This window comes from Falco punctatus (genome assembly GCF_963210335.1).
Source record: "Falco punctatus genome assembly, chromosome: 7".
In the NCBI taxonomy this organism is placed as follows: Eukaryota; Metazoa; Chordata; class Aves; order Falconiformes; family Falconidae; genus Falco; species Falco punctatus.
In genome coordinates this window covers 8,969,185-8,992,839 of record NC_137587.1, presented here as the reverse complement: position 1 = coordinate 8,992,839, position 23,655 = coordinate 8,969,185, and the positions used below count along the sequence as shown (strand labels likewise).

Here is a 23,655-nt window from a genome sequence, read left to right as displayed (position 1 = left end):
GTTTGTAGCTAGAAGTGACGAGGAGAGAATTTCCAGGGATCTTGGTAGCTAACACCAAGTTTCCATAAGAATAAATCTATTTGTCTTTGTTATGTATGTGTTGCCTTGTAGTTCTGCATCTTAAGGGTTGACAGTGACTTTATTCTCTTCCAAATAATTTGTTTCAAGCTCCCTGAAGTCTCTTGCAAGGTAGAGGCTGCCTGGCTGCTGTCGTGTGCCGCACTTGCCAAGTGGTTGGAGCCTATTTGTTTGAACAGCATCTAGGTGCAAGCTGACTTGGAGACTGTGCTGTGCTGATGGCTCTGGATGAAATGACAGGAGAAAGCAGCAGGCACAGAGGGTTACACAATAGGCCTTCAGTTTGGTTTGAGCAAACTGCGTTGACCTTAACACCTCCCTAGCTAAGAAGCACAGAAGTGCCAGAGCAGCAGCAGACCAACAGCACTGAGTCCGGCCCTGTGCTAGTGTAGCCACATGTCTGCTCGTTGCTCCTCATACTGCTTGTCCTCTTCTCTTTTCTCTTTACCTTAATGCCTAAATTAATTCAGTTTCTTTATTTGAGGCGGAGAAGTGATTGATGGTGGGTACGGTGATTTTTCTATGACTGATCCCGTCTGCAGGTCCTCGGCAACTCTATCATGCTAATTCTGCCTGCGGTCCCTGAGAAGCAGTGTTTGAGTCTATCACTACCTTCTGCTCAGAGGAGGTTTAAGAAGGGTGAGCAAAAAATTGTCATGCTGCCTGGGTAGCTGTACGTTCTTGCAGCTCATCCTGTCTCTAGTTTGTGCATGTTCTTCTCTACTCATGCATATTTGTGTCTGTAACAGCCTTCCCCTGCCCCGGCAACCTCTTACCTCTTTTTTTCTTTTAACACGTCTCCCAGGATCACTGGTGACAACTTGTTAACTGTGGAAGTGAACTGGCTGACTTAAACTTCAGAAATACATGGCTTGCCTTGTATTTTATATTTTTTTTTTTTATTTCCTATACGTATTTTAGTCACACGAAAGAAACTTGTGATGGCAGGTCCAATTACTCTTCATCCTGCTTGGAAATCGCCCTGAGCCTCAGCACCATGGGTTGGCACAGTCCTGAAGGATCCCTGCTTCCCACAGCTAGGCCTTGGCTCTGTCTGCCTGGAGCCTCCAGGAAAGGAAAGGCGGAAAGCTCGTGACTTGCCCAGACAGTCTGAGGCCTGGCCCTGCAGCCTCAGCTCCCCAGACGCTGTTGAGTCGGACTTGGCTGGCAGCCGCTGCGCTGTTACTTTTCCGAGGTAATAAGTGAGATTAATCGCAGGACCCTTTCCAGAGGCGAAGGGGGTTTGGGCTGTGTGCAGGGAGGCTGCAGGAGCCAGTGCTGGGGCCGTGAGCCGGAGGCGAGAGCTGGGGCCTCTCAGCAGGGCAGAGCGGGGCACCAGCGGGCCTGTGCAAGCATGGCCTCTCAGCTACGTCTGGGAGGCTTTGCTGGAGCTGCAGCCTGGGGTCTCCCATGGACTGGCTCTAGCTGAGCACAGGGGGCACAACATCGGCATGACGTGTGTCTGCTGGCCTTGGGCAATTACGGTTTCTGCAAATAGCTCTTGAAATTTGAGGGGGGCGTGTTTTGTCTTTGCGTGACTTCCTTTCTGAGAAGATAAGTGGATCTTTCCCATTGTTCCCAGCAAGCACTCCATGTTGGTAGGTGGAGGCGAGTGGCAGGGCCTTCATACCTTTCCCCAAGCTGATACTGTGTAACGGTTTTGGGTTTTCTCCTTTCAGCTCCCTGCACAAACTGACCCTACCCTAATGTACACACAGGATTTGCCATCCCGGACTGGGCTGCTGATCTGTCTAGTTTGCCCATCTTGTGCTTCAGAGCAACTACCACCACCATCTTCAGTAGAAACAGAGAGCGTTCCCATGAGCAGCGGTGAAATTCCCTCTCTGGGGGCAAGCTTGCTTTTACCCTCCAACTCTTAAGAGCTGGCTAGTAGTTCTCACAATACTCCCTGTTCTGCATAGTCTAGTGTGGATGTTGTCATTAGTCATGTAATTTTACATTCTGGAAAAACTGTAGTCTCATTGAGCTGTAGCAATGAGTTCCACAGGTGAATTACATACTATGCAAAAATTTCCTTTTTTTTATTTTTCCCAAAAATTTGACAAAAGTCTCTACGCCCTTGTTACTTAAAGACAAACAGGAATGCTTGATTTATTTTCTGCACTGTTTATTCTCTGTTTCTATCATATTCTTCTTAATTGTCTCTCCTAAACTAAACAGTCCCCTTCAAGTTCTAAATGGAAATCTTCCCAGCCCTCTAATTGTCTGGCTGTCTTTATAGAGATGACAAGAAATGAAAACAGTACATCAAGTAGGAGTAAAACATTGGTTTTATGTAAGTAAAGCTATTGTATCTGTATTTTCTAACTCATAACTTACATATGCTAATATCTTGCTGGCTTCTGACCATGCTAAACACTGAATTTTTTATTATTATGCAGCTGTTTTCCTTTGGTTATTGCAGTAAATGTAAAACTGGGGAACAGGTATAGGCAGCTCATGCTAACACAAGTTCATGCTGATACAATATATTCTTTTTCCCTCACCGGTGAACTTTGCTCTTCCTGCTTTCAGGTGCCACCAGTGGATTTTGTTGGCTGTGATGGAAGTCACATGCTGTTTTCTAATAAGCCTCTAATTCAGTATAGAACAAGTTGAAATCTTTTTAATGTCTTGCGCTACTTGACTCATAACCTCTCCCCAGCCATCTCTGATCTTAAATCTGTTTGAAATACCCTGTGTAGGTTCCAGATATTTCACATTGCAAAGTGACTGGCAGATCTCCCTTTCTTCTTATTTAAACTTCTTGATCACCATTAAAATAGCTGCTTTCCAGAGTGGTATTCAGAGGGTTAAGGTGGCTGTAGCTCTCACTTCAGTAGCTCTCATGGAGGAGATACTCTGCTGCTTACAGCCTTCTAGGAATGCAGGGACTCCTGTAGTCTGGTGCTCTGTGGGAACAGCTCTGGCCACAGCAGCCTTTCTCTCTAGAGGAGTTCTGAAAGGGTTACGAGGAAGCCTTGGCTGTTTCTTTGAGCTATTTGGAAAGAACGGGCCTCAGACAGCTTGGCAGGAACCTGGGGCCCTGTTTTTTCCAGCCCAGCCCTTCCTTCTGCACAGAGCTGTCAGGGAATCCCACGAATGTCTGGTTTCTCCCCTTTCCTAATTTTTTTTGAGCAGTATTTTTATCCATCCCTGGCTCTTCCCCACACAAGGACCTCAAGTTTTGTCCGTTGATTGGTCTTGCAGGTAGTGAGGTAGAAATGAAAGTTGGGCTTCCATGCCATAGCTGTTGGAATTAGTTCACAGTTGTGCAGCTGAGAAGGGCATTGGGAAGCTTCCCAGAAGAGCGTCCTTTCTGGCATTGATCTTAGGGCAGGTCCATCTGGCCTAAGAACAGAGGGATTGAATGGGTCCATCTTTGAACTGTGCTATTCCTGTGGGTCACAGTGAAGCACTTTGAAATCTCAGAGCTGCATGTTCTGTATCCTCCCTACCAGACACACAACAGAATGCTGCTTTGTAAAAATGGAAATCCCCTTTGTAAGCCAGGCTTATGAAGGACAAGGCAGGTTTGCAACTTTTCCTTCATTTGCCTCATGTTGTCCAGGGCTGTCCTGAAGTTGAACTCATTGTGAATATTCTGGAGATTTCCAAGCCTGCCATGTACCTTTTCACTCCAGGAAAATGGAGGTGTCTAGAGGGTTGTGTTAGAAAGGAGGTTTGGTTACTGGTGAGAGTAAAGGTCTTGAACAGCTGAGTTGAAGACACTGGTGTTGTACAGCTGAGAATGAGAAATTGAATTAGGATTATTTTGCTATCTCGGTAAGCCTGTCAGATGTTGGGAGCAGAGTGTGATCTGAGATCCACATGGAAAGCCTTTCTAGAAGGCAGCCCTCATGTGGGGCAGTCCCTGGACAACTCTGAAGTCAGCAGCCAAAGGGCCTGAAGTCATGCTCAGATGAGTTAAGGGTTTCAGTGACCAAGTACAAATGCCAGAGCAGGACACAGCAAAAGGGGCCAAAAGGTTTTCCTTCCTGCTAGGCTTCATGGCTACCTTCCATTGTACAGTGAAGTTTCCACCACCAATGCATATTCAAATTTTCCATCCAGCCTGAGGTCACACTTTAGCTTGGCTTGCTCAGAATGAACATGGTGCCCTTTTTGGTGTTTTATCTTGTGATATAAATGGGAATTCCCTGCCAAAAGCACAGACACCCCTTTTCTATCCCTGAAAGTGTTAGTCAGCCTTTACAATGAAGATCCTTTGTCACATAATTTTCCCCACCTTTCAGTCTGGGGGAGTTTTGTAGCTGACACAAGAGTTTGTGAATTGTATGCCGTTGGCTCTATGACAGCCTGTTATTCTCCAGGGCTTCCCTGGGCTGCAGGTATCAAGCAGCAGCTGTTTGTGAGCCTTGCAAGGCTCCAGCATTTAACAGAAACCTCTTTTGAAAAAGGGGAGAGGGGGGAAAAAAAGTGTAAAGCAGCAAGTATTTCAGCTTCCCTATGCATGTGGTGACAGCTTTGCTTGGTGATCCTGTTGATTAGCTCATAGGCTTTTGAAGGGTATGTATATTATATAAGATGGGCAACCAGAATGCCACTGTGGAATGCCAGCTTTTTGTTTAGGGAATAGTCTGAATTACGATAATGAGTAACATTTGTGCTCAGTAGTACTTTCTTAGTCTACCCAACACTGGTCAAACTACTCACTGGCTGATAGTACAAAGTGCTCTGAGTAAGAGGGCTTGGCTGGTAATGAGTAAGAAAGTGTTTTGGTGGCTCAAGAAAGCTGGTTATTGGATTGTCCAGAACCAGTGCCAACTACAAAGTTTAAGTGCTCTGTTAAAGGTAGGCTCTGCAATGTCAGGGTGGAAACACCGACGTATCCAGAGTCCTTTACCACAAGCAGTTATTTCTAGGGCTTAATTCTGTAACAATAGTTGAAAGATGGATATCCTCTTTTGAAAGAGAAAAAAAAAAAAAAAAAGAGGGCGGGGGGGGGGGGGGGAATGCTAGGTAGTGCTTAAAGATACCACAGTTTCCAGACACTCTCCTGTTGTATTCACTGAACTTTTATTAACATTTCTCATCCAATTACTGTCCACAGCAAACCAGGTGGGGAGAGGCCAAGGCAGCCTGGCTGATCCAAGTCTACTGAAAACTGGCCCTGGGACAATAACCTTTAGTAGAAGGAATTTCAAAGTGCGAGAGCCTTATCAAAGACTCTGTTTATGTTCCAACTGCTGGCATTCATGATGTTGCGTGGCAGCTTTGCTTGAATTTCAGATTGCATCTGGCTCAGTAAATGTCTTCCACTGCCCTTTCTATCTTTCTGCTGTCTGGCACATGGCACTTGACTGAAAAGTTAGTCGAAGAAGATTGTTATCTGGCAGTGCTGCACACGCTACTTGGCAGCTGTCGGTCATGGATGCTTAGCCTGGGCAAGAGTCACCCTTTGGAGCAAAAGGACTGTGGTTTATGTGGTCTAAATCTTTTGTATGCATAAAGAATTCTTTATTTGCTTCTTCCTGAGAAAAAAAAATATTATAATCTTCTCTGTGAAGAATGAAGCCAAGTTGGGCTGTGAGTATTTCAGTGTTGAAAACTGAGTTTTCTGCAAAATTCAGCTCAGAAAACGTTCAGTTTGGTAGACCATGTGAAGAGGAGGAAGAAACCTCAAGTCTGGACCTTCTGTTTCTTTTTTGGTATTGGGATAAAGATGCTGATGAGTAAAAAGGTGTCAGCTTCTCTTCACTAGCGTTTTAAAAAGCTGCAGATACCAAGACTTGAAATGAGTAAGTTTTAAGAATTTTCTTTCTTGCTTATGATGACTGAGTGTAGATCTGCAAGGAGGTAACAGTCATACCAACAAAGGCTTGGCATTCCTAGAAACGGTTTGAACTTTCAGATCCACATCTATTATTACAACTAATACAACATCTTAAGGGATTTTTCTTTCCTGAGATTTTAGCCACAGAACAGCGTAAATGGAATAATACTCTTTAGTCAGAAGCTTGGGTTTGACACCTATGTTGGTCTTCTATGGTACTGATAAATAAGTATCTAGGATTTATGACTTCTGTCACTTCCAAAAAAAATCTGAATTTCAAATGAGAACTTTCCAATACTCATTAAAGACAACATACTGACTTCTATTTCCCATGGCTGTTTCCTAAAATCTCAAACTGTGGTGTTAGAAAAAACTTGAAATGACTTGTTAAAAAGTGTTCTGTTCAATATATTTCTGATCGCAGCTCCACTAGAAGACACTTGGGTGTAAGAATCTTTGCCAGTCTCATGATGCTACAGATTTTGGCTTCTCTGTAAATGCCTTCTGGTAGATGATAATTTGAACAGCAGTTAAAGGTTTTCCAACTCAGGCAGTCAACATGGCAAAGAGAACACTATCTCATCTGTTGGGAAGAAATCAGCAAAGAAAACCATGTGTAAGGTCTAAGCACAGGCTCTTGAAACTCTGAGCGCCCCGAAAGTGATTCTTCAGAGACGGTGCTGTTCTTAAAATTAGGTGTGTTGCTAAACATACCTCTTTCTAATAAAGAACCACATATAATATCTCAAGAATATTCTCCAAGAGAGTGAGATTTTGTTTCCTATTGACACTGATCACCCTAGCTTTCTGTTTTCAAATTTCCTTACAAAAGAAAAAAAAAAGAAAAGCAAATTTAGAGCCTATCCCTTATGAACAGTTCCAACAAAAGCTGCCTATTAAGATTTTTTGGAACAGCTGCCTTTCATAGAGTTTGGTTTTGAATATGGAGAACTCACTAATCTTTCTTCAAATTTGAAAACCCTCAAGAAGGAGCTGTGTTTTAATGTGGAATTAATTTCATTAAAAATCCAAAGGAACAATAACTTTCTTTGTTATTTATTAAAGTTCACAAATACTTCAATTTAGTTAAATGCATATCAAACATTTTAAAATTATTTCTTAAAAAAAATAGCTTAATAGATACTGCTAAAATAGTTTTGAAAGCCCAGTTTTAATAATTGGATTATTCTGGTAGATTTCAAGAAACTTGGATCTAATCCAGTTTTAGTCATTTAAGTGTTTTGTCCTGTTCAGGACATTGTTTGCATAACTGATTTTGGTTTTTTCAAAGGTCAGAGTCATGTTTTCATTTGTTTCTGAAATTCCACTTTCTTGCTGCTGCTGCTAACCTAAATTATATAAATACTAAAGTATCTTCTACTTATCTGTGTGAAGACAAGGGAAGTTATGAAGCTATGCATGACTTTCTAGGTCATTTTGAGGCATAGGGGGCAGAGTAAGATTCATGTAGTGCAGTGGTTTTCTTTGTTGGTATTTTCTAAACAGAACAAAATCTTTGTTAACATATTACAACCTCTGAAGCATTGCAGAACCTGAATATATGAGTGTATACATTAGGCTTGTGTTACAGGAGCACTTCTGTGAAAGGCAAGAGAACTGTGGTGCTGGGTATTTTGTTGTTTGCATGTCTCACTCTGAAATTATCTAAGTTCCTGATAGCATGTAACTTCATAGACTGAATTGTTCTGCTTGTTGCTGCAGAATGCATGGTTCTTTGCATCTTGCTTATCAAAATCTCACTCTGTTTATAGTGTATATTGTTAGGTAGCAAAACCAGGTAACAACTACTCTCGTCATTTACTTTCAGCTTTTTTCTAATGTCTGTTATTCACCTTTATGCAAGAGCTTGCTTATTGTCTTATACTCCAACCAGTCTCTAGAGAGCCATAAACAGTACACAACGTGAAGGTTAACCTCTTTGTAAATGTTCCTGTGTTCGGCTCAAGCCATCTGGAGGCCATGTTTGCACTCATATTTGCCTTTACTATAGACTCATTTTCTGTGAAATATATCAGTTGTGGCCTTTGTGAGAAAAGTCTACTCTATTTAGAATGTTTGCTGAATCATCACGAAAAGGCTTCAAGTATGAAGTGACATATAATGGAGATGTCTTGATCCAACAGTGGACACTATTGTTATTGTCCTCTCTTGATGTGCCTTATCTATGTTAGGAGGGGACTCTTGAAAGGACATTATTCCACCAAGTGGCTGGGATATTTTAGCCTGTCCTTATAAGGGTTTAGTATCTGCAGCTGCATCTTTGATGTGCTCATGCTTAGCTTTATGTGCAATCACTTGGTGAAATTCCTGAGGTAGTGATTCCATGGTTCCCATCTGTGTTCCTGAGTCTGGGAGCTTCTGACTAATTATACAATTTTCTCTGTACACTGTAGGAAACAATTCCATTTTGGCTCTAGAAAAAGGGATTGGGTTGGACTGGAGTATAGAATTGCATAACTTTTTTTCATCTTTAACCACAAATTCCTGTGAAAGCTATTGCACTTCCTCTGAAGATACCTACTCTTGGCTTTTGGATTTCAGAGTCATTAGAAATATTCAACACCCATATACAGTCCAGAAGACCTAGCAATTGAAAGGCCTACCCATAATCAGTCATTAAGGAATCAAGCAAAGTTGCGTTCCTAAGGAAGCAGCACTGTCATAGATTCCTATTCTTAAATCCCAAGGGGAAAAGATGGATATAGTGTGCAGTGGGGATGACCAGCAGAGCTGGTGCAACTGCATCGTAGACTCTTCTGCCACACCGGAGGAGGAAACATCACAAATATGGGTGCCTGTTCAAATGGACAGAATCAAAAAGCTTTTTCCTAGGTGCTGCAAATAAAACCAGTGCTTACAGTCTCTACCTCCTAGCTGTAGTTGTAGATGGAGGCAGAAATCTCACTTAAAAGATTTCAAGCTCTGGGTGATCCAAGTAAGTTTTGTACAACTTGAGCATCTTCAGCAGACAGGATCTGACAGAGAGGGATCTTTTAACAAATCTTAGGCAAGTCTGGGAACTGCCTTTAGAGTGTGCCAGCTCTTTGTACTATACAGTATAATTATCTGAACATCCTTTTACTCATCTTCCTCTAATGACAGATGTTGTCTGTCATCAGATTTACAGTTTCTTGGGGAAAGATATCATTGACCCAGCTTACTGAAGTAAGTCTGGGCCTTTTCTGTAGTTTCAGAGGTGTAATCACAAAATCCCTGTTTTCTGTGCTTAATTGTGGTTTGTCAGCTGGCCTGCTTGGTCAGCACATGTGTCGCTGCCTGCTGGGGAAAGAGGGAGACAACTGAGTGATCTGGGGCTCTCCCACAATTTTCCACTCCACCACCTGCTTTGGAAGTGGCTGTAGAACTGCCAAGCATGCTGAAGTGGTTAAGTGTACCAGCTCCTAAAGAAGCTGAAGGGGAGGAGTGGTTCTTGCCTGATGGGTTTTCAAAAGGAGCTGAGACTTTGAAGTTCTGTTTTAGCAGCTGCCAGGTATGCTGCCTCAGCCCTGTGCAGCACTTCTTCCCCCAGCCTTCGTCGTGTGTTGCATTCTTCTTTACAGTGCCAGGATAGAGAGAGGGAAATAAAAATAAATTAATTAAACCAAGTATGTGGGCATTAGCAATAGTATTGCTTTATTATATTTTACTCTTTGAGTTATAGTGCCTTGTGCCACGTGTCAGTGAAGCACCTTGCACTTGCTTGGGCCTTTTAGACTAATAAATTTATTTCACTTCTATTTTCTTTGCCTTCCTAATTACTGCTTCCTCATGATTCTTCTGCTTTGCCCCCTCCTAATATAATCATAGTAATTTGAACCTTTTGTCCTGTAATGGCCACATGAAATAGGCAGAGATTTACATTCTTGATGCCCCAGAACTTCTTGAGGAGACTAGAGGGACCAGATCATCTTTCCAATAAGGAAAGAGAGAGAGAGAGAAATGTGGTGGCTAAACCAAAGCTTCATTAAAGCAGGAATAGACGCTACTCACTGCCGTATCTGCTGGAAGCTTCCCCTTTACTCACTTAAGTCTTCTCTGCCAGAAACAAGATGCTGTAACATGGTTTACTCCATTGAATACTGAACTCCTTTGTGATAAGGTGAACTCCTCCATGATTTTTCTTGTTGAAACATTGGGTTACTGGAAATGCTGCAAGCTGAGCTCTGTTCTCAGGTAAAGTAGATTGATCCCAATAGGAGGTGGGAATTTATGGAACAACATATTAGAGTGGCGTGGGGACTGTATTCTGTAGAGCTTAAAACAAAATACCAGTAAGGAGGCTAAAATTGTGAACTGAATAGTCTCTTCTGGCAAGGCAACATGCTTCTGTGGTATTAATCTTTTGAGGACAGACTGCCAATAAATGGGGAGATTCTTGCGCTGCAGTACTTGAAGAGCTTGCTTTCTCAGGTGAGTCTTTATAAAAAGAAAGTCTTTCCACTCTTTTCTTGTAGTTCTTTATAATCCAGTCCTGGTATGTGACCACAGCTTTCTGGAGGCAGTAGTGAGGGATGGATACACAAGAAGTTTCGGGAAGGAGATGCGCTGGGGGTATTTTTGTTGTTGTTCTGGTGCTGGCTATGGATTTTTCTAAAATATTTTCTCTTTCCACATTTAAAATTTATAACATGTAATTCAAAATTGAACCTGTCATTCTGTTCTGAAGGTATTTTTTAGGCTTCAGCTGTCAACAAAATACAGCAAATTTGTTCGAAAAATACCTTGTGGATTTTTAAGGCAGAATTCTTTTCTGAAAAGAAGTTTGCTGCAAGTAGGGTATATCTGGAGGATTCTGCAAAGGAACACTACAGACCTGGAAAACTTCTGTCAGTTTTAGTTTGAAGACCATTGCTAGAAACTTACACTGTCTTGGTTGAAATAAGCAATTCCAGAATGCATCTCCTGTTACATCTAAGGAAGTTGGGCGACCAGTGGAGAGAGGGAAAAATAGTATTTAACTTTTACAATACAAATACAGCATTGTGTGGCCATCACGAGGCTTGCATGGATTCCAAAAAAGATAGCTGTAAAACAACTAGCACCGCAGCCCTGGGATTGCTTTGGTGCCAATGTGCCATTGGCCATAAGTCTATATGTCATGGTTTATGTTGTCTGTGGTCTCTCTCTATCAGTAGCTTTTTTTTTTTCTCTGCAACGTGTTGCGATAGGATGGTCTTGTCTATGCAGCATATGCAGCTCCTGAGTCAGCTTCTGCAACAGGTAGTAACTCATACTAGTACTCTTTCTTTGTGGATCTGAGCGTATTCCACCCACCCCCTTACCCCAATTACATTTTATGTATTCACTTTGTGACAGACTTTAGAAAGTGTGTGCTGACACAGGCACAGTCATCTCTTCCTATTCTTTAACCCATTGTTAAATGTTCAGAGAGCCACAGCAGGTGAGTTATCTTTGTGCAGGAGGTAGAGGTAAAAATATTTTCTCCCTTAATTCCAGCATAACATAACAGCAAAAGGAACCTGAGGAGGAAAAAAAATGTTCTGTGTAACAGGTGGGAAGATCACTCTCAAATCCAGTCTGTTTCTTGTCACGTGTTCTTACCTTATCTAAACCCACTTGAGGGACAAGGAGAGCAGAAGCTGCATACAGAATCAAGTTTATAACGTCAGGAGGATAAGAGTGCTAGAGATGCTTCTTTGGCCAGCTTATAAATGCCATTGGGCTTAGGAGGCTGCGTAAGTTTATCTTCTGTTTATTGGGAAACTCCTCTAGCTTCATTACATTGGAGCTAGGTTGATAAATTTCAGTTGTTTAAGGGAAAAGATCTCTTGAGGACCTTTACTCTGCCGTTGTACTGATGCTTGGGGAATTGTCCAAAACCAAGAGTCTGTTAACCACAAGCATACAGCCTCACGGCAAGGACCCAGAGAAGTGACCTTTAGTTCTTGGGGTTTTTTTGGGGTTTTTTTTTTTCTTATTTTACTGTATTTCAGCAGCTAGATGTTATACAGCTTTAGTTGTGTTACCGCATGGTAGCAGCAGATGCATCTTGCTGGTGCCGTGCTACTCTGCTGCTTACCTTGAGCATTTCTCCTAACGTGACTGGCCTAGCTAGCTTCCAGGTGACACTTTCCACAGCCCCCGACTAGGTGAATTTGTACCTCTTTGCTCTGGAAGTGCAGAACAGATTCTGGCCTTCCCTTTAGGTATAGATTGCAAGTGTAGAAGTGTCACTTCTCTTGTGAAGTTCTGCGATATCAGGGAACTTCATATTTCAGCATGCTTCATCCCCATAGACAGACCATTTAAGCTTTCAGATTTATCAAGTCTTCTCTGAGATGTTTGTTGGAGGGTCATCTACCGCATAGCAAGATGATAGGTGTACTGGATGCTAAGCAAAGTTGGTTGCTTTAGCGAACGTCAGTGGAAATTTTGTGGAACCTAGAGACTTGTCACGTTCTTCAGAGGTTTCTTTATGTGCTTGGTATTAAATATTTGGACAACAAAACACCTGAAGCTAGGAGCATATGACATCTCTTCTCCATGGTCATACAGCACAACTGAATAATTCATTTGGGCTTCAAGTGGTGTGACACCTGGACAGCACAACCCTGGAGGAACCCTTAAGGCCCTGTAGTGTTAACACCATCCTGTGCCATGTCTTCTGGGAGGCTGATGGTGGCAGGAGCATTTAGCTCTGAGCTGACCCAGTGTGCTTTGACTACTCTACCCTGTCTCATGAATCCTAACCCTACAAAACTCAACAGCCTGTTTTTTTTTTGTTTGTTTGTTTATTCTTCTCAAATGCTCTAGATTTCACTAGGTTAGCCCAACTGTAACTTCTTGCTTGCCTCTTGAGACTTGAACAGGGGGCCTGAGCTGCTTTCTTCATTCTCCATTCTCTTATTCAAGTGGGATCTTGCAGCTGCTGCTTGAGCACATATAGCAAAGAGCACCACACTCTGGGAAAGCCTATGCAGGAGGAAACTTCATGGAAAATATTAAGGAGAAAAAATGTGTTTGATGGACTTTTAATATAAAAAGGGGGGGGGGGGAAGAGTAGAAACGGGGGAGAGGGAGACTTACTCACTGTAATAGGAACCAAATGTTGGCTGGGACAGCAGCTGCACTCTCACTCCTTCCCTGTAAACTGTGTGATCGGCTTTACAAAGGAGGCATTACGGGGTGCAGGGCTAACTTACTGGTCCTGACTTAACCCTTGCCTCTCTGGAGAGAGGTAGGGAATATCGGTTTCCAGGAGAGATTAGTGACTTCAATTACAGACCCAGTCATAAGCCTATTCTAGACAGATAGCAGTGTCTATTTACTGTTTCCATCCTTATGTGCTACTGCTGCTATCCACCCATAAAATGCAAAATCTGCTTGGCTAAAGCACTAAAAAAATATATGGCTAGGAATAAATAGAGCCTATCAGTCTTTTCCAGTTTGATTTTCAATAGACTTGCCTACATTGATAGCAGAAAAGTAGAAGAGTGTCAGTACAAGTCATGGTTTTTGTTGATCCACTTGATCCATGGTAGCATTTTACAGTGGAACCTGTGCAGCAAGAAATACCCTTCCCATCTCTGTAAATGGTGCAGTATTCCATCTTAAGTTTCTGGTACTTTGAGTTCTGTGGATTGTGTATAATCACCCCAGAAACTCTGCCTGGGCTAGACAAATGATCAAATTCAAGGTGGCACTTAATGTGTTGTCTGAGTCTGAATTACTTATTTTAAAGCACAGCTAGACAGTGCAGTCAAGTAACCTCACTCAGACTCTTCCTGCTCTGTCTGAACTTCATTAATTAATACTTTAATTAATACTTTAAAATTGGCGGGATGGGGACACACACCACATGACACTGTTCAGGCAGTTGCATGTCAGATTGAAGCAGCTAATCTTCCCCAAGGTTTTCTTATGAGACCACAATGATACCAGATTTCTGTGTCAATCTTATTGTATCTATATCTTGTTAAAATACTTTTGCACTATATGTGCAGGAAACATGAAGCCAGAACCACCTTCCACTTCAGTAAAGTTCACCCCTATGTTTGTACTAATTGAGGGTAGAAAGGGTGATATGATTTTGTTAATGTAGATCACATGGAGATGTGCTCAGTAATCTAGATTACATGGAGGAGATACGCTCAGATGCCTTCATTGCTTCTCCAGTGACCTGATGAGCCACAACAGGACGAAGGCATTGAACTCTGCAGCCAGCTGGCTGTTAGTTTTCTTGATTTAGCCTTTCTGCTAGTGAATTTTAAAGCTGCCATATGTAAAGAGAAGAAAAAAAATACAGTGGTGTTTACCTGCCAAGTATTCTCCAGATCAGAGAGACTGACAGTATTTTGTAACTGACATGGAGCCAAGGATGCTACTAGGGGCCCAACAGAAATTGGCTCCACTGAAGGGTAGATACTTCATTTGCTAAGACTGGCAGGTTTAGTGCTCCTGAAAGTAAAAGGTTGATAATGCTAGCTAAATCTGGGAATAGCTGAGGTAGATTAGGCCTTGCCTGCAGAGGTTCTCCAGTGCTCCATAATCTCACCTGCCCTTCCCCTCCTAGACTGTCAAAGGCTGCTTTGATGCACCCCATTGCTAACCTGCTACACTCATGAATGTGCCTGTATATGGGGACCCAGGACCTAAAATGCACTTAATTCTTGATCTGCAGCAGAACTGGGTAGGCACTACATTGCCTTTGTTATAAGAAAATCTTTTTGCTCCAAAAGGCAGGTTTCTCAATGGCGGGGAAATAGGAGGAATAATTTTCAGAAGCCAGGGAGCAGGAAATAAATTATACAGCACCATATACCAGAAAAGGAGGCCCATGAACTTTGATAGTACTTATAAAGTGAAGGAGCAAGAAGGCAGTGGGCTTTCCCTGTATAGCTATTGTATATGCACATCTGGAATAATGTGCTCAGTTTTGAGCACTTGCCTAGCCCCAAACACTGATAAAGTGGAAGAAGTTCAGAGAAAGGCAATATACAAGCAAAGGCCAGAAGGGACTGAAATGAGGAAAAAGATGAAGGAAGTTAAGTGTGCCAAGGCTGGCTAAGCTCAAGGGAGGCATAGCCCTAGCAGTGAAGGTTTAGACCTGAAATAAGAGGAAGGTCATGCAATAAACCACAGAAAATATAAGTTTAATTAGGAATCTCAGGGAAAATTGTTGTACCTGCCTGTGGAGTTATGCAGCTGAGAGTGTGACACATGAACTCTTCCAGCCACTGAAACATGTGCTAATCCTGCACTACAAGGAGATGAGCTGGATGCTTTTGTTCACATTTTTGTTTTTGAATAAAATTCTTGTAACAACATCAATTCTTTCAGTTGAAAGGGGGAATTGTGAGAATAGCAGAAGGGGACTCCTGGCATTTGCTAGTAATTATGCACATTAAAACGTCCTCGGATGCTTGAATGATGCCTCTGGTAGCTATTACAGTTAACCTGTGAATGGATCTGGAGATTGTAGTTAAGTCCACGGAACTTTTTGTGTTCTTTGCCTCAACCAATTTAGTCCCAAGGCTTTTCCTATGGACCTTGTACATCTTCTGTTGTCTCATGGCACAAAGATACTGATGGTAAGAGCCTCTGTGTAGGTAATAGTAGCTTGAGCTGCTGGGCAAGCGGGGAGCTGAAGAACTAAGGCTGGAACTATTACAAGATGCCTGCATCTGTGCCTGATCACTAAGGAGGGAAAGTTTGATTGATGGTCTGGGACAATAACTCCTACATCTCTGCAACACCTTCACCACAGGAGATTGTGTTTGTCACTTTGAACTGGATTTGAACCCAAAATGCAGTTCCACACGTTTATTATGCCAGTGCAGCCTTGACAGGCTGCTCATTAACTTTAAAAGCTTTTCCTTGACTTCTCTTGCAGAGCTCAAAAGCAGACTGCAGGCCAGGTGATGGCATCCTTGTTTTATACAGGCCAGCTGCTTCCTGCCTGCCCTTTCCCTGTTCAAGTGCCTGCACCGTGGCGAGTTCTGGACAGCTCCCTGGGCCTCAGACAACTCCCAAGTCCTAGGCTGAGCTCTTTTAGGGATATTAAAAATGCTTTGTTCCCCCCTGTTTTTTGAAAAGCTACCTTTACCTTTGTAACATAACTGCCTCTGGATGCTTTAAGGGCTTGCACATTGCAGCAGTCAGAACTACAGACCATGCTAAAATGCAAACTCTTGCTGACTAATCTACAGCAAAGTCACTCTTTTGTAGATGCCCCTGATAACAGTAGAAGCCAGGAGCAAGCCATCCTCAAAGACTTGTTGCTCTGTTTTTCAATTTTTAATTTATTGCTTTTGAAGCTGAGGGGAGGGAATGAGGAAGAAAAGACAAAGAAAGGCCTTGAGGCAAGTGGCGCTGTGAGAGGCCCGACAGTCCTGCATCCCAGCCAGGCCCCCAGCATCCTGGGCTTTGTCCCACTATATTTATCATTGCTCCATAGCCAGCCCCAATCTAGGGCCTATTGTTAGGGATGGTAGAAGCATGTAGCGTGCCAAAGAAAATGTTCTGTGTTTTTCTGAGTGCCTGAACATAAGTCAGCAGGATACTGGGAGCTGCCATACTAGACAGAATCATCAGTTACTATGCCAACTACTTTCTAGCAGCTGGTGCTCGCCCAGACTTTGTACTGAAAGCTTCCTGGACTTGTCATACCGCCTGAATGCCCTGTGGGAAAGAAAATGTTGCCCAAGATTGTCTTGCATTCCGTGGCAAGGTGGGAACACTGATTTATAAATGTACTGGGTTCAACTTATTGCCAGTAACGGCCCTTGTTCATCCTTAGCTCCGGCCTTTACAGGAAAGGATGCAAAGTACTTTTGCTGTCAGCTTGTTTCCTCATCTAAGAGGAGGATAATTCTTTTCTCAGTTTGCTAGACCTCCAGCTATACTTACTCCTGCTATGATCCTATCAGTTCTCACAAACTAAGCAGGGTTAAACATAGATGAGTATTCTTCAAGAATGCTGAAGTATCATTTTGACAAGTAATTTGAGCCTAGTTTGCACTGCCTTTCAATGGGATGTAGGCACATTTCAAATGTTTCAAAAGTGCCTGCTTAGTGAGCAATATACGAGGAACGTCAGTATATGTCATGAATTGGTATTGTTGCCTGCCACAGAGGAGTTGGTGTCAAACAAGTGCCCAGCTGTGCCATTGGAAGAAGGCTTCAGTTGAAATATAAAGGAAAGCCCTATGTGTAATATTTATGATATTTAAAAATCCTTAATTTTGGGGGGGGAACAGTGGAAGCTTTAAACCCAATTTATATCCAAATTACACATTAAGAAAACATATTCTGGATCCCTTCTGCTGTCCCTTCCCTCGATTATTTCCTTGTAGTTTCACTTTAGTAAGGATTTTTTGTTTCCCTGTCCTCTAATACTGTCTTTTATTGTATGGTATTATTCATCTCAGCGGTGGTGGTGTGGTAGTAGACCTGGCTTTGTCAGGTGTTTGAATGAGTTACTTAGGGATGATGGATGCTAGGAGAAGCGTGAGCTGTATCATTAGTAGCTACCAGCATCAGTCTTTTAGTACAGACTTGCTGATTGTCAGATAGAATCTCATAGTTACAAAGAATTCTATGAGTGGTGTTCTGTGGTCTGGTCTTGTCTACAGCTTCGGTCCCTGGTATTGCCTTCAAATCCATTTGAAGTGGGAACGGAAACCAGCTCTCTCCTTTCTGTAAGAGGTGATAACCACATCCCTTCTGTATGGAGGCTGGATTTTATTAAGACTTTTTTTTCCCCTGTAGTCAACGAACAAAAGTATTAATATTTTATTAGCATTTAGTATTTTAGTGCACTAGCATTAGTTTCTAGTAAAGGTGTAAGCAGTTGATCGCGTAAGTGTTGCTTACATCAGAAAAGGGCTAATGAATTGGAAGAGAGAACTAGAGCAGAAGGGGAATTTGGAACCAGAAAACCTGGAGATGAGTGCATGGTGTTCTAGCACTTTTAGGCTGGGCTGTGATCGTAATAGCACAGAGATCTGTTGAAGTCTGTCTCAGAAGCAAACCTGTGTCTTTTGTGATGCAAAATGCTGCAGAGAGGTCCTATGCTGTCAGTGAAGAGGAAGAGGGAATTCTGGCCCAGGCTTTATGAAAGCTACAGTTGAAAGAAAGGAACGCTGTGGGTTTCTTGCCAAAAATACTGAGTAGCCCTAAGAGCTGCTGGAAGGACAGAGTCTTGCTTACAAAGGATGGGCCATAATGCCAAGGCTGAGATTTCCTGTACATAGTGAAGGCCTGAATCCTGGCCAGGTCTCTAAACTAAGCAACTCATAAATAATCCTGAGCAAGCTGTGAGAAGATTGCTCACAACCAGCCTGGCTGACAGAACAAAACCCAATCTCTTCTGGTGGCACAGGCAGGAATTTCTCTTTCCCATTTACATGTAGGTGCATCTATGTCTATATCTGTCATCTGTACATGTGAGCAAATGAATATTGAGTCAATCATTAGTGTTCAAGCACTGAAATGAAAACAAGCAGGTCTGTGAGTGCTGACTCTATAATCGTCATTTCTATTGGGGGTGTGTGGGTTTTTCTGGTTATTTTTGGCTTTGCCTAAAACGGTGCGAGTTGTGAAAAAGCTTTTCCTTCGGTTTGGGGTATTTATGTAGTCTCGGTTCCATGTGAACTCTATAGTATCTGTTAAGGTGTGAGGTCCTTTACCGCTTTTTTCCAGCCTTCATTACTATGCTGAGCTGCTTGTAGAATTCCTTAAGCAGAAGAGCCAACTTCAGGAAGGGAGCAAAGGTGCTGTCATCCTTGGATAAATCATCCGACAGGCAGAGACTGAGAATAGAAGCTGCACCATGATGCATTCATTCCTGTGAGCATGGCAAATAGATGGAGAGCTGGAGTATGTCTCTGGCAGCAGCACATTGAGTCTCAGATCCTGAGCCATGTTCTGTACCAGGGCAAGCTTTACGTTAGATGTAATAGCAGCAACTTGATAACATGTTACATGGGGACTTTCCAAAACTGCAGATGAAACATCTTCCTGCGAAAGTGATCCTAAGACTTGTAAATATGCAGGTTTCTGTTGTGAAATATTTAATGCTTATATTGGAAAAGGTTGAAGTGATGTATAATGAATTTGTATTGATTTCCATCTATAAAGAAGTATGGAAGCTAACGGAAGCATACTCAGTCCAGAAGGATTCTGCAGGCCATGAGAGTAAAATCTACTCAGGCAAGCAACAGTGTTTTCAATATAGTATCTACAGAAAAGTAAGTTCTGTTGTGCTGCATTGTGTGGAGAGGAGGTATTGGAACTGCAGGGAGTTGTATACAAGACAGTTTATGCTGCAGAAAGATGTTAGCCAAAGTTTTTGTGTTTGGTTTTGTTTTTTTAAATTTATTTATTTAGTTCCTCCTAAAGATATAATACCATAGTTTCCACAGTGTTTTCCTGGGTAGTTTAAACCAAGCTTATCTGGGCAATATTATATACTAAAGAATTTATTTTGGACTCTAGATCATATATTGGTTAAAACAGAAAAAGTAGATTAAAATGGGTTAGAAACAAAATGAAAGCATTTGAGAATTAAGTGGATGAAGGTTGGAGCAAGGCAGCAATCCCAGTGCATTTTTAAAAATTGGACCATCAGTCTTCAGTATTTGTATTTCCATGATTGTTATTCCTTTGCTAGATATCTCAAAACAAAAGAAATGAGGGTCAAGGAAATGATCCTGAAGTTTTCCCATTCAGTTAGTGGCTGTCACAGTACTACAGACTGCAGTCACAGTCCGTCGTCTCTGTGGCACAAAGCCAGTTTGGCTATCAGCAGGCCCAACTTTAGTGGAGTTTTCATTTTCATCAGTTTTATCTCCTGCGTTTTGTCTTACTTCTGTTTTAGAACAAATCACTCAGTCTTTAGCTTCCCAAGCATTCTTTTGGATCAAGGGATAAATTTTATGCCTTATAGATTCTGAGCTGGAGGTAGATACAAGAGAAGTTGGAACAGACACTAGTTTCTAGAATAAATTGTGTAACTCAAAAACTTTAAAGAGTGTTTGACTGAATTCTCTGACTTCTGACTGAGACCTGAGACAAGTCTAGTTTCAAACCCGTGATGCATAAACGGTACTAGTTGCATTTTCACAGACGAGATGGATTATCTGGTTCAATGTCCTGCTCAGACAGTGGCCCATGGAGGAGCAGTAGGTGATGTCACGGAATGGTGATACTTTCCCCAGTACTCTCTGGGACTCAATAATCAGTGATTTTTCTGGCCAGGAGATGGTATCTTTGTATATAAACAGTGTTAGTGGCTTTTGCTTCTGTGAGTTTGTCTAATAATTTTTGAACCCCTGTAAATTTTTGGCATCCTTAGCTTCCCGTAGTAAGAAGGCATCCACAGTTTAATTATGTGTTATGAGAAAAACTACCTCCTTTTGTTTGTTTTAACCTGCCCACCTGATGACTTCATTTGGTTTTTCCTATGTCTTATATCGTGAGAGGTGAGTAATTGTTCCCTATTCTCCTTCTCCTTGAAGCTCATGATTTTATAGATATTTTTCATATTTCCTTTCAGTTGTCCTTTTTCCAAGCTGGAGTCCTTATTTATTTAGTCATTCCTCAGTATATAAGCTGTTCCATACCTTTGATCATCTTTACAGCATTTCTTTGTACTTTTTCCAGTTCTACTGTATGCTTTTTGAGAAGAGAGGAGGCACAGGCATTAGAACTATCCTCAGTATGCAAGAGGTGGATGCAATTTTGGTTTATATGTTAGCATAGTAGTGTTTTTTTCCCCTATACCTTTCCTAATAATTTCTAACACTTGAGTTTGCTTTTGAGAATATTTTAGTCATGTTTTCATAGAAAAATCTCTGATAGCTGTAGTTATAAGATCTCCTTCCTGAATAGAAATAAGTAGTTCAAAGTCCATCACTGCCTAAAACTAGGATTGCATTTCCCTGGGTACATGACTTCATAGTTATTAAATTGGATGTTACCTGCCACCTTAATGTCTGATCATTCGGTGATGTGTTTATTTTTATTTATACTTCTCAGTGACTTTCAGCTTTTCAGCAGCAAACTTATTTTTATTTCTTTATTTCCTTACCCCCTCCTTGATCACTTACAAATGTTTCAAACGGCAGAGACTGTAGCACAGATTCTTGTGGGACCCCAGTGGTAATTTGCCTCCATTGGAAACTCTCCGTTTATTCTAGCTCTGGTTTCATGTGTTTTAACTAGTTATGAAATCTATGAGACGTAACCCCTTTAACCGATGTTGGCTTATGCTATTTAGGAGCATTTTGAATGAATTTACCAAATTTCCTCAACTGAGAAATTGCTGGTGTGAAAAAGTTAGTCTAGGCAAATGGACAAATCCAATTGTTTAGTTCAAAACAGAGGTGCTGAAGATCATAATCTTTCAGTAATACTGATGAGGAATTAATCGGGCTGTTTACTAAGCAGCAACATGACTATGATGGAGCTCCTGAATGCTCTTCAGCTTTGTATCTGGTACAGTTGATGTTTGTTTCAAGGGCTGGTCTGCAGTGTCCCCCAGCTATCTCCCGAAGGGTGCATCCTACTCCCAGTACAGTCCTTTGTGCTTTTCAGCTATCAGCATAACTTGACTTTACTGGGAGGGGTAACAGAGACTCCAGCTGCTTGGTGCAAAGGAGAAGTCTAGTGAGCTTTAACATCTGAATGGATGGTGGAACCTGTATCTATGCAGTGGAAGGAGCAGATACTACCCTTAGGATGGGAGTTGAGTCCAGGTGACAGCAACCTGCTGATAACCTGTGTGGTGAGCTGGTGGGATTGGAGAGAGGACAGCTGGCGATCATTTCCAAGATTCCTTGTGTCTTGTCTTGTCCTCCTCTGAAGTTAATGCTTTTTGTGGCATCCTGTGCCCAGTAGGTGACAGTGCTGGTCGGCCAGCAGCACATGTGCATCCATGGGTTGAGAGCTGAGCAACTGCAGGTAAAACCACAGCAGTAGAAGGTGGTGACCTCGTTACTGGGGCAGAAGGGGGAAGGCACGTTTGGAAGAGGGAAGAGCTCTCCCAAGGTTAACCACAAAACCAGATTCAGACCTATACAACTTGGGTTTCAAGGCCTGAGTACTGTTAGCAGCATTATGGTTGTCACTTTTCCAAGCACTGGTAAAGAGCTAAAAGACTGAGACTCTTGTAGCAAAAGGGAGCAGGGGGTGAGAGTCATTTAGCTAGTGTTGCAGTGTGGTACAGTGAAAGCAAAGGACTGAGGAAGCATGGGTGAGATCCCTTGAACAGAGTCTAGGGAAGTCTAGCTACAGCTAGTGGCCCCTAAGAGTGAAAGTTGTAGTGGTGCTCCAAGCAGGAGGAGGCCCAGAGGATGCTGGGTGGAGGTGCTGGTAGCTGAACTCCTTTTCCACTGGGTTGTCTTACTCTTCTGTTGCTGAAGAGCTGAGTATGGAGAGTGACCCTTGTCCTTGTCCTCTTATTTCCTTCGAAAGGGATGCATTAGGTTATTTTTGAGGGAAAGTGCATAGGGCTGGCCGTTGCTTCTGGTCTTGTTTGAAACAGCTTTCTGAATATTTTAAGGGTTTGCTGTGATGATGAAGCTTGTGGAGGAAGATGCAACACATTCAAGAGAGGCTGTGACATGTTCAAAGGATCTAGGTTGTAAGTTTTGATAGGACCCTGAAGCAAGGAGATTGCAGTTAACTCCTTTGCCAAAAGCATGACCCTGCATTCCAAAATGTGGCGTGAAAGATACCAAATATCTTATACATCCCAGTTACTAAGAACATATGTAGGAAATACAAGGGAAGTTTGCTCTTGAAATCCAAAGGAAATATTTGTAAAGATTGGCTGAGAGAAACATGACAGAGATCAGCAGAAACTTGGGCCTCAAAGGTTTTATTAGCCAGAGTGTCAGGATTCAGTGGGTCATATGGCATCCCGCCTTGTGAGCACAGGACGTGTGAGTTGCTGGGCCACTGTAACCTCTTCAGGACACCTTGTGGTCCTGTCAGTCTGCCACCTGCTCTGTGCAAAGCCCCTCGGCCTTGTGTAGAAGTGTGTTGGTGCTGCCTTCTCACCGAGGCTTACAAACTTTAAAGCATGCCAGTGAGCTCCTGTTGGTACTTATCATGTTGCAGGCCACAGCTGAACTGCCACTGTAAAAGCCTGGGTTGTGAGAGCTCCTGCCTCTTTGCAGGAGGCCTTTTCTTCTCTGGGAATGGCTTGCATTACTCCGATGAAGAAATGAGCCTATCTTCAGTCCCCTCAGGTCTTTTAGGTTGTAACTGTATAGAGTCAGTATGTGCCCTAGTTGCAACCTCACCCTACCAGTCCTTTATCCTCTCTTTGGATATTGTACTGAATGTGTCTCTTCTATTCCATTCTCACTGCAGCATGTGTATGCTTCCTGTAAGCCTTGTGTTAGTGTATTAACAAAATCTCTACAAATCCAAATAAATAATTATTTCATTAGTGATGGGAGTCCTTAGCTCTTTTCCTGCTGCAACTCTGTCTCTCTTAAATGCTAATCAGCCACAGACATGCTCCAGTTCAGATTTTTTTCTTGTTTTTTCCTTTGTTTTCCTCAAACATGGTTTTATGGCTAGTAATACAGTGCCAGCCTGGAATTCAAGAAACTCCTTAGAAAGATGGCATTTGGCACATGACACCTGTAGCAGGTGTTGTGCTTGCTGGAGCCACTTAATACAAATTTGTAGCTGGCTAAGTATTATTTTAGGAAGCAGCAGTGCCTTTGTAAGCAGGAGTCCTTATATGCAGAGTGGTGAAAGTATGATGGCTCTTCTTTTCTCAG

At 42.3% G+C, this 23,655-nt stretch overlaps 1 protein-coding gene across 8 annotated transcripts in view; it reads left to right on the top strand.

The window, feature by feature from the left end:
- The window catches only part of TTLL5 (tubulin tyrosine ligase like 5), a 133,482-nt gene that overhangs the window by 84,938 nt on the left and 24,889 nt on the right, over positions 1-23,655 (top strand). The window contains exon 31 of one of the 8 annotated variants that reach the window (XM_080395810.1): positions 621-23,649. The exons of the other annotated variants lie outside the window; for them this stretch is intronic. Coding sequence (XP_080251936.1) covers positions 621-645 — 25 coding nt within the window. The 3' untranslated portion in view covers positions 646-23,649. Of the gene's footprint in view, positions 1-620; positions 23,650-23,655 lie in introns of those variants that run through there. 8 annotated transcript variants of the gene reach the window in all.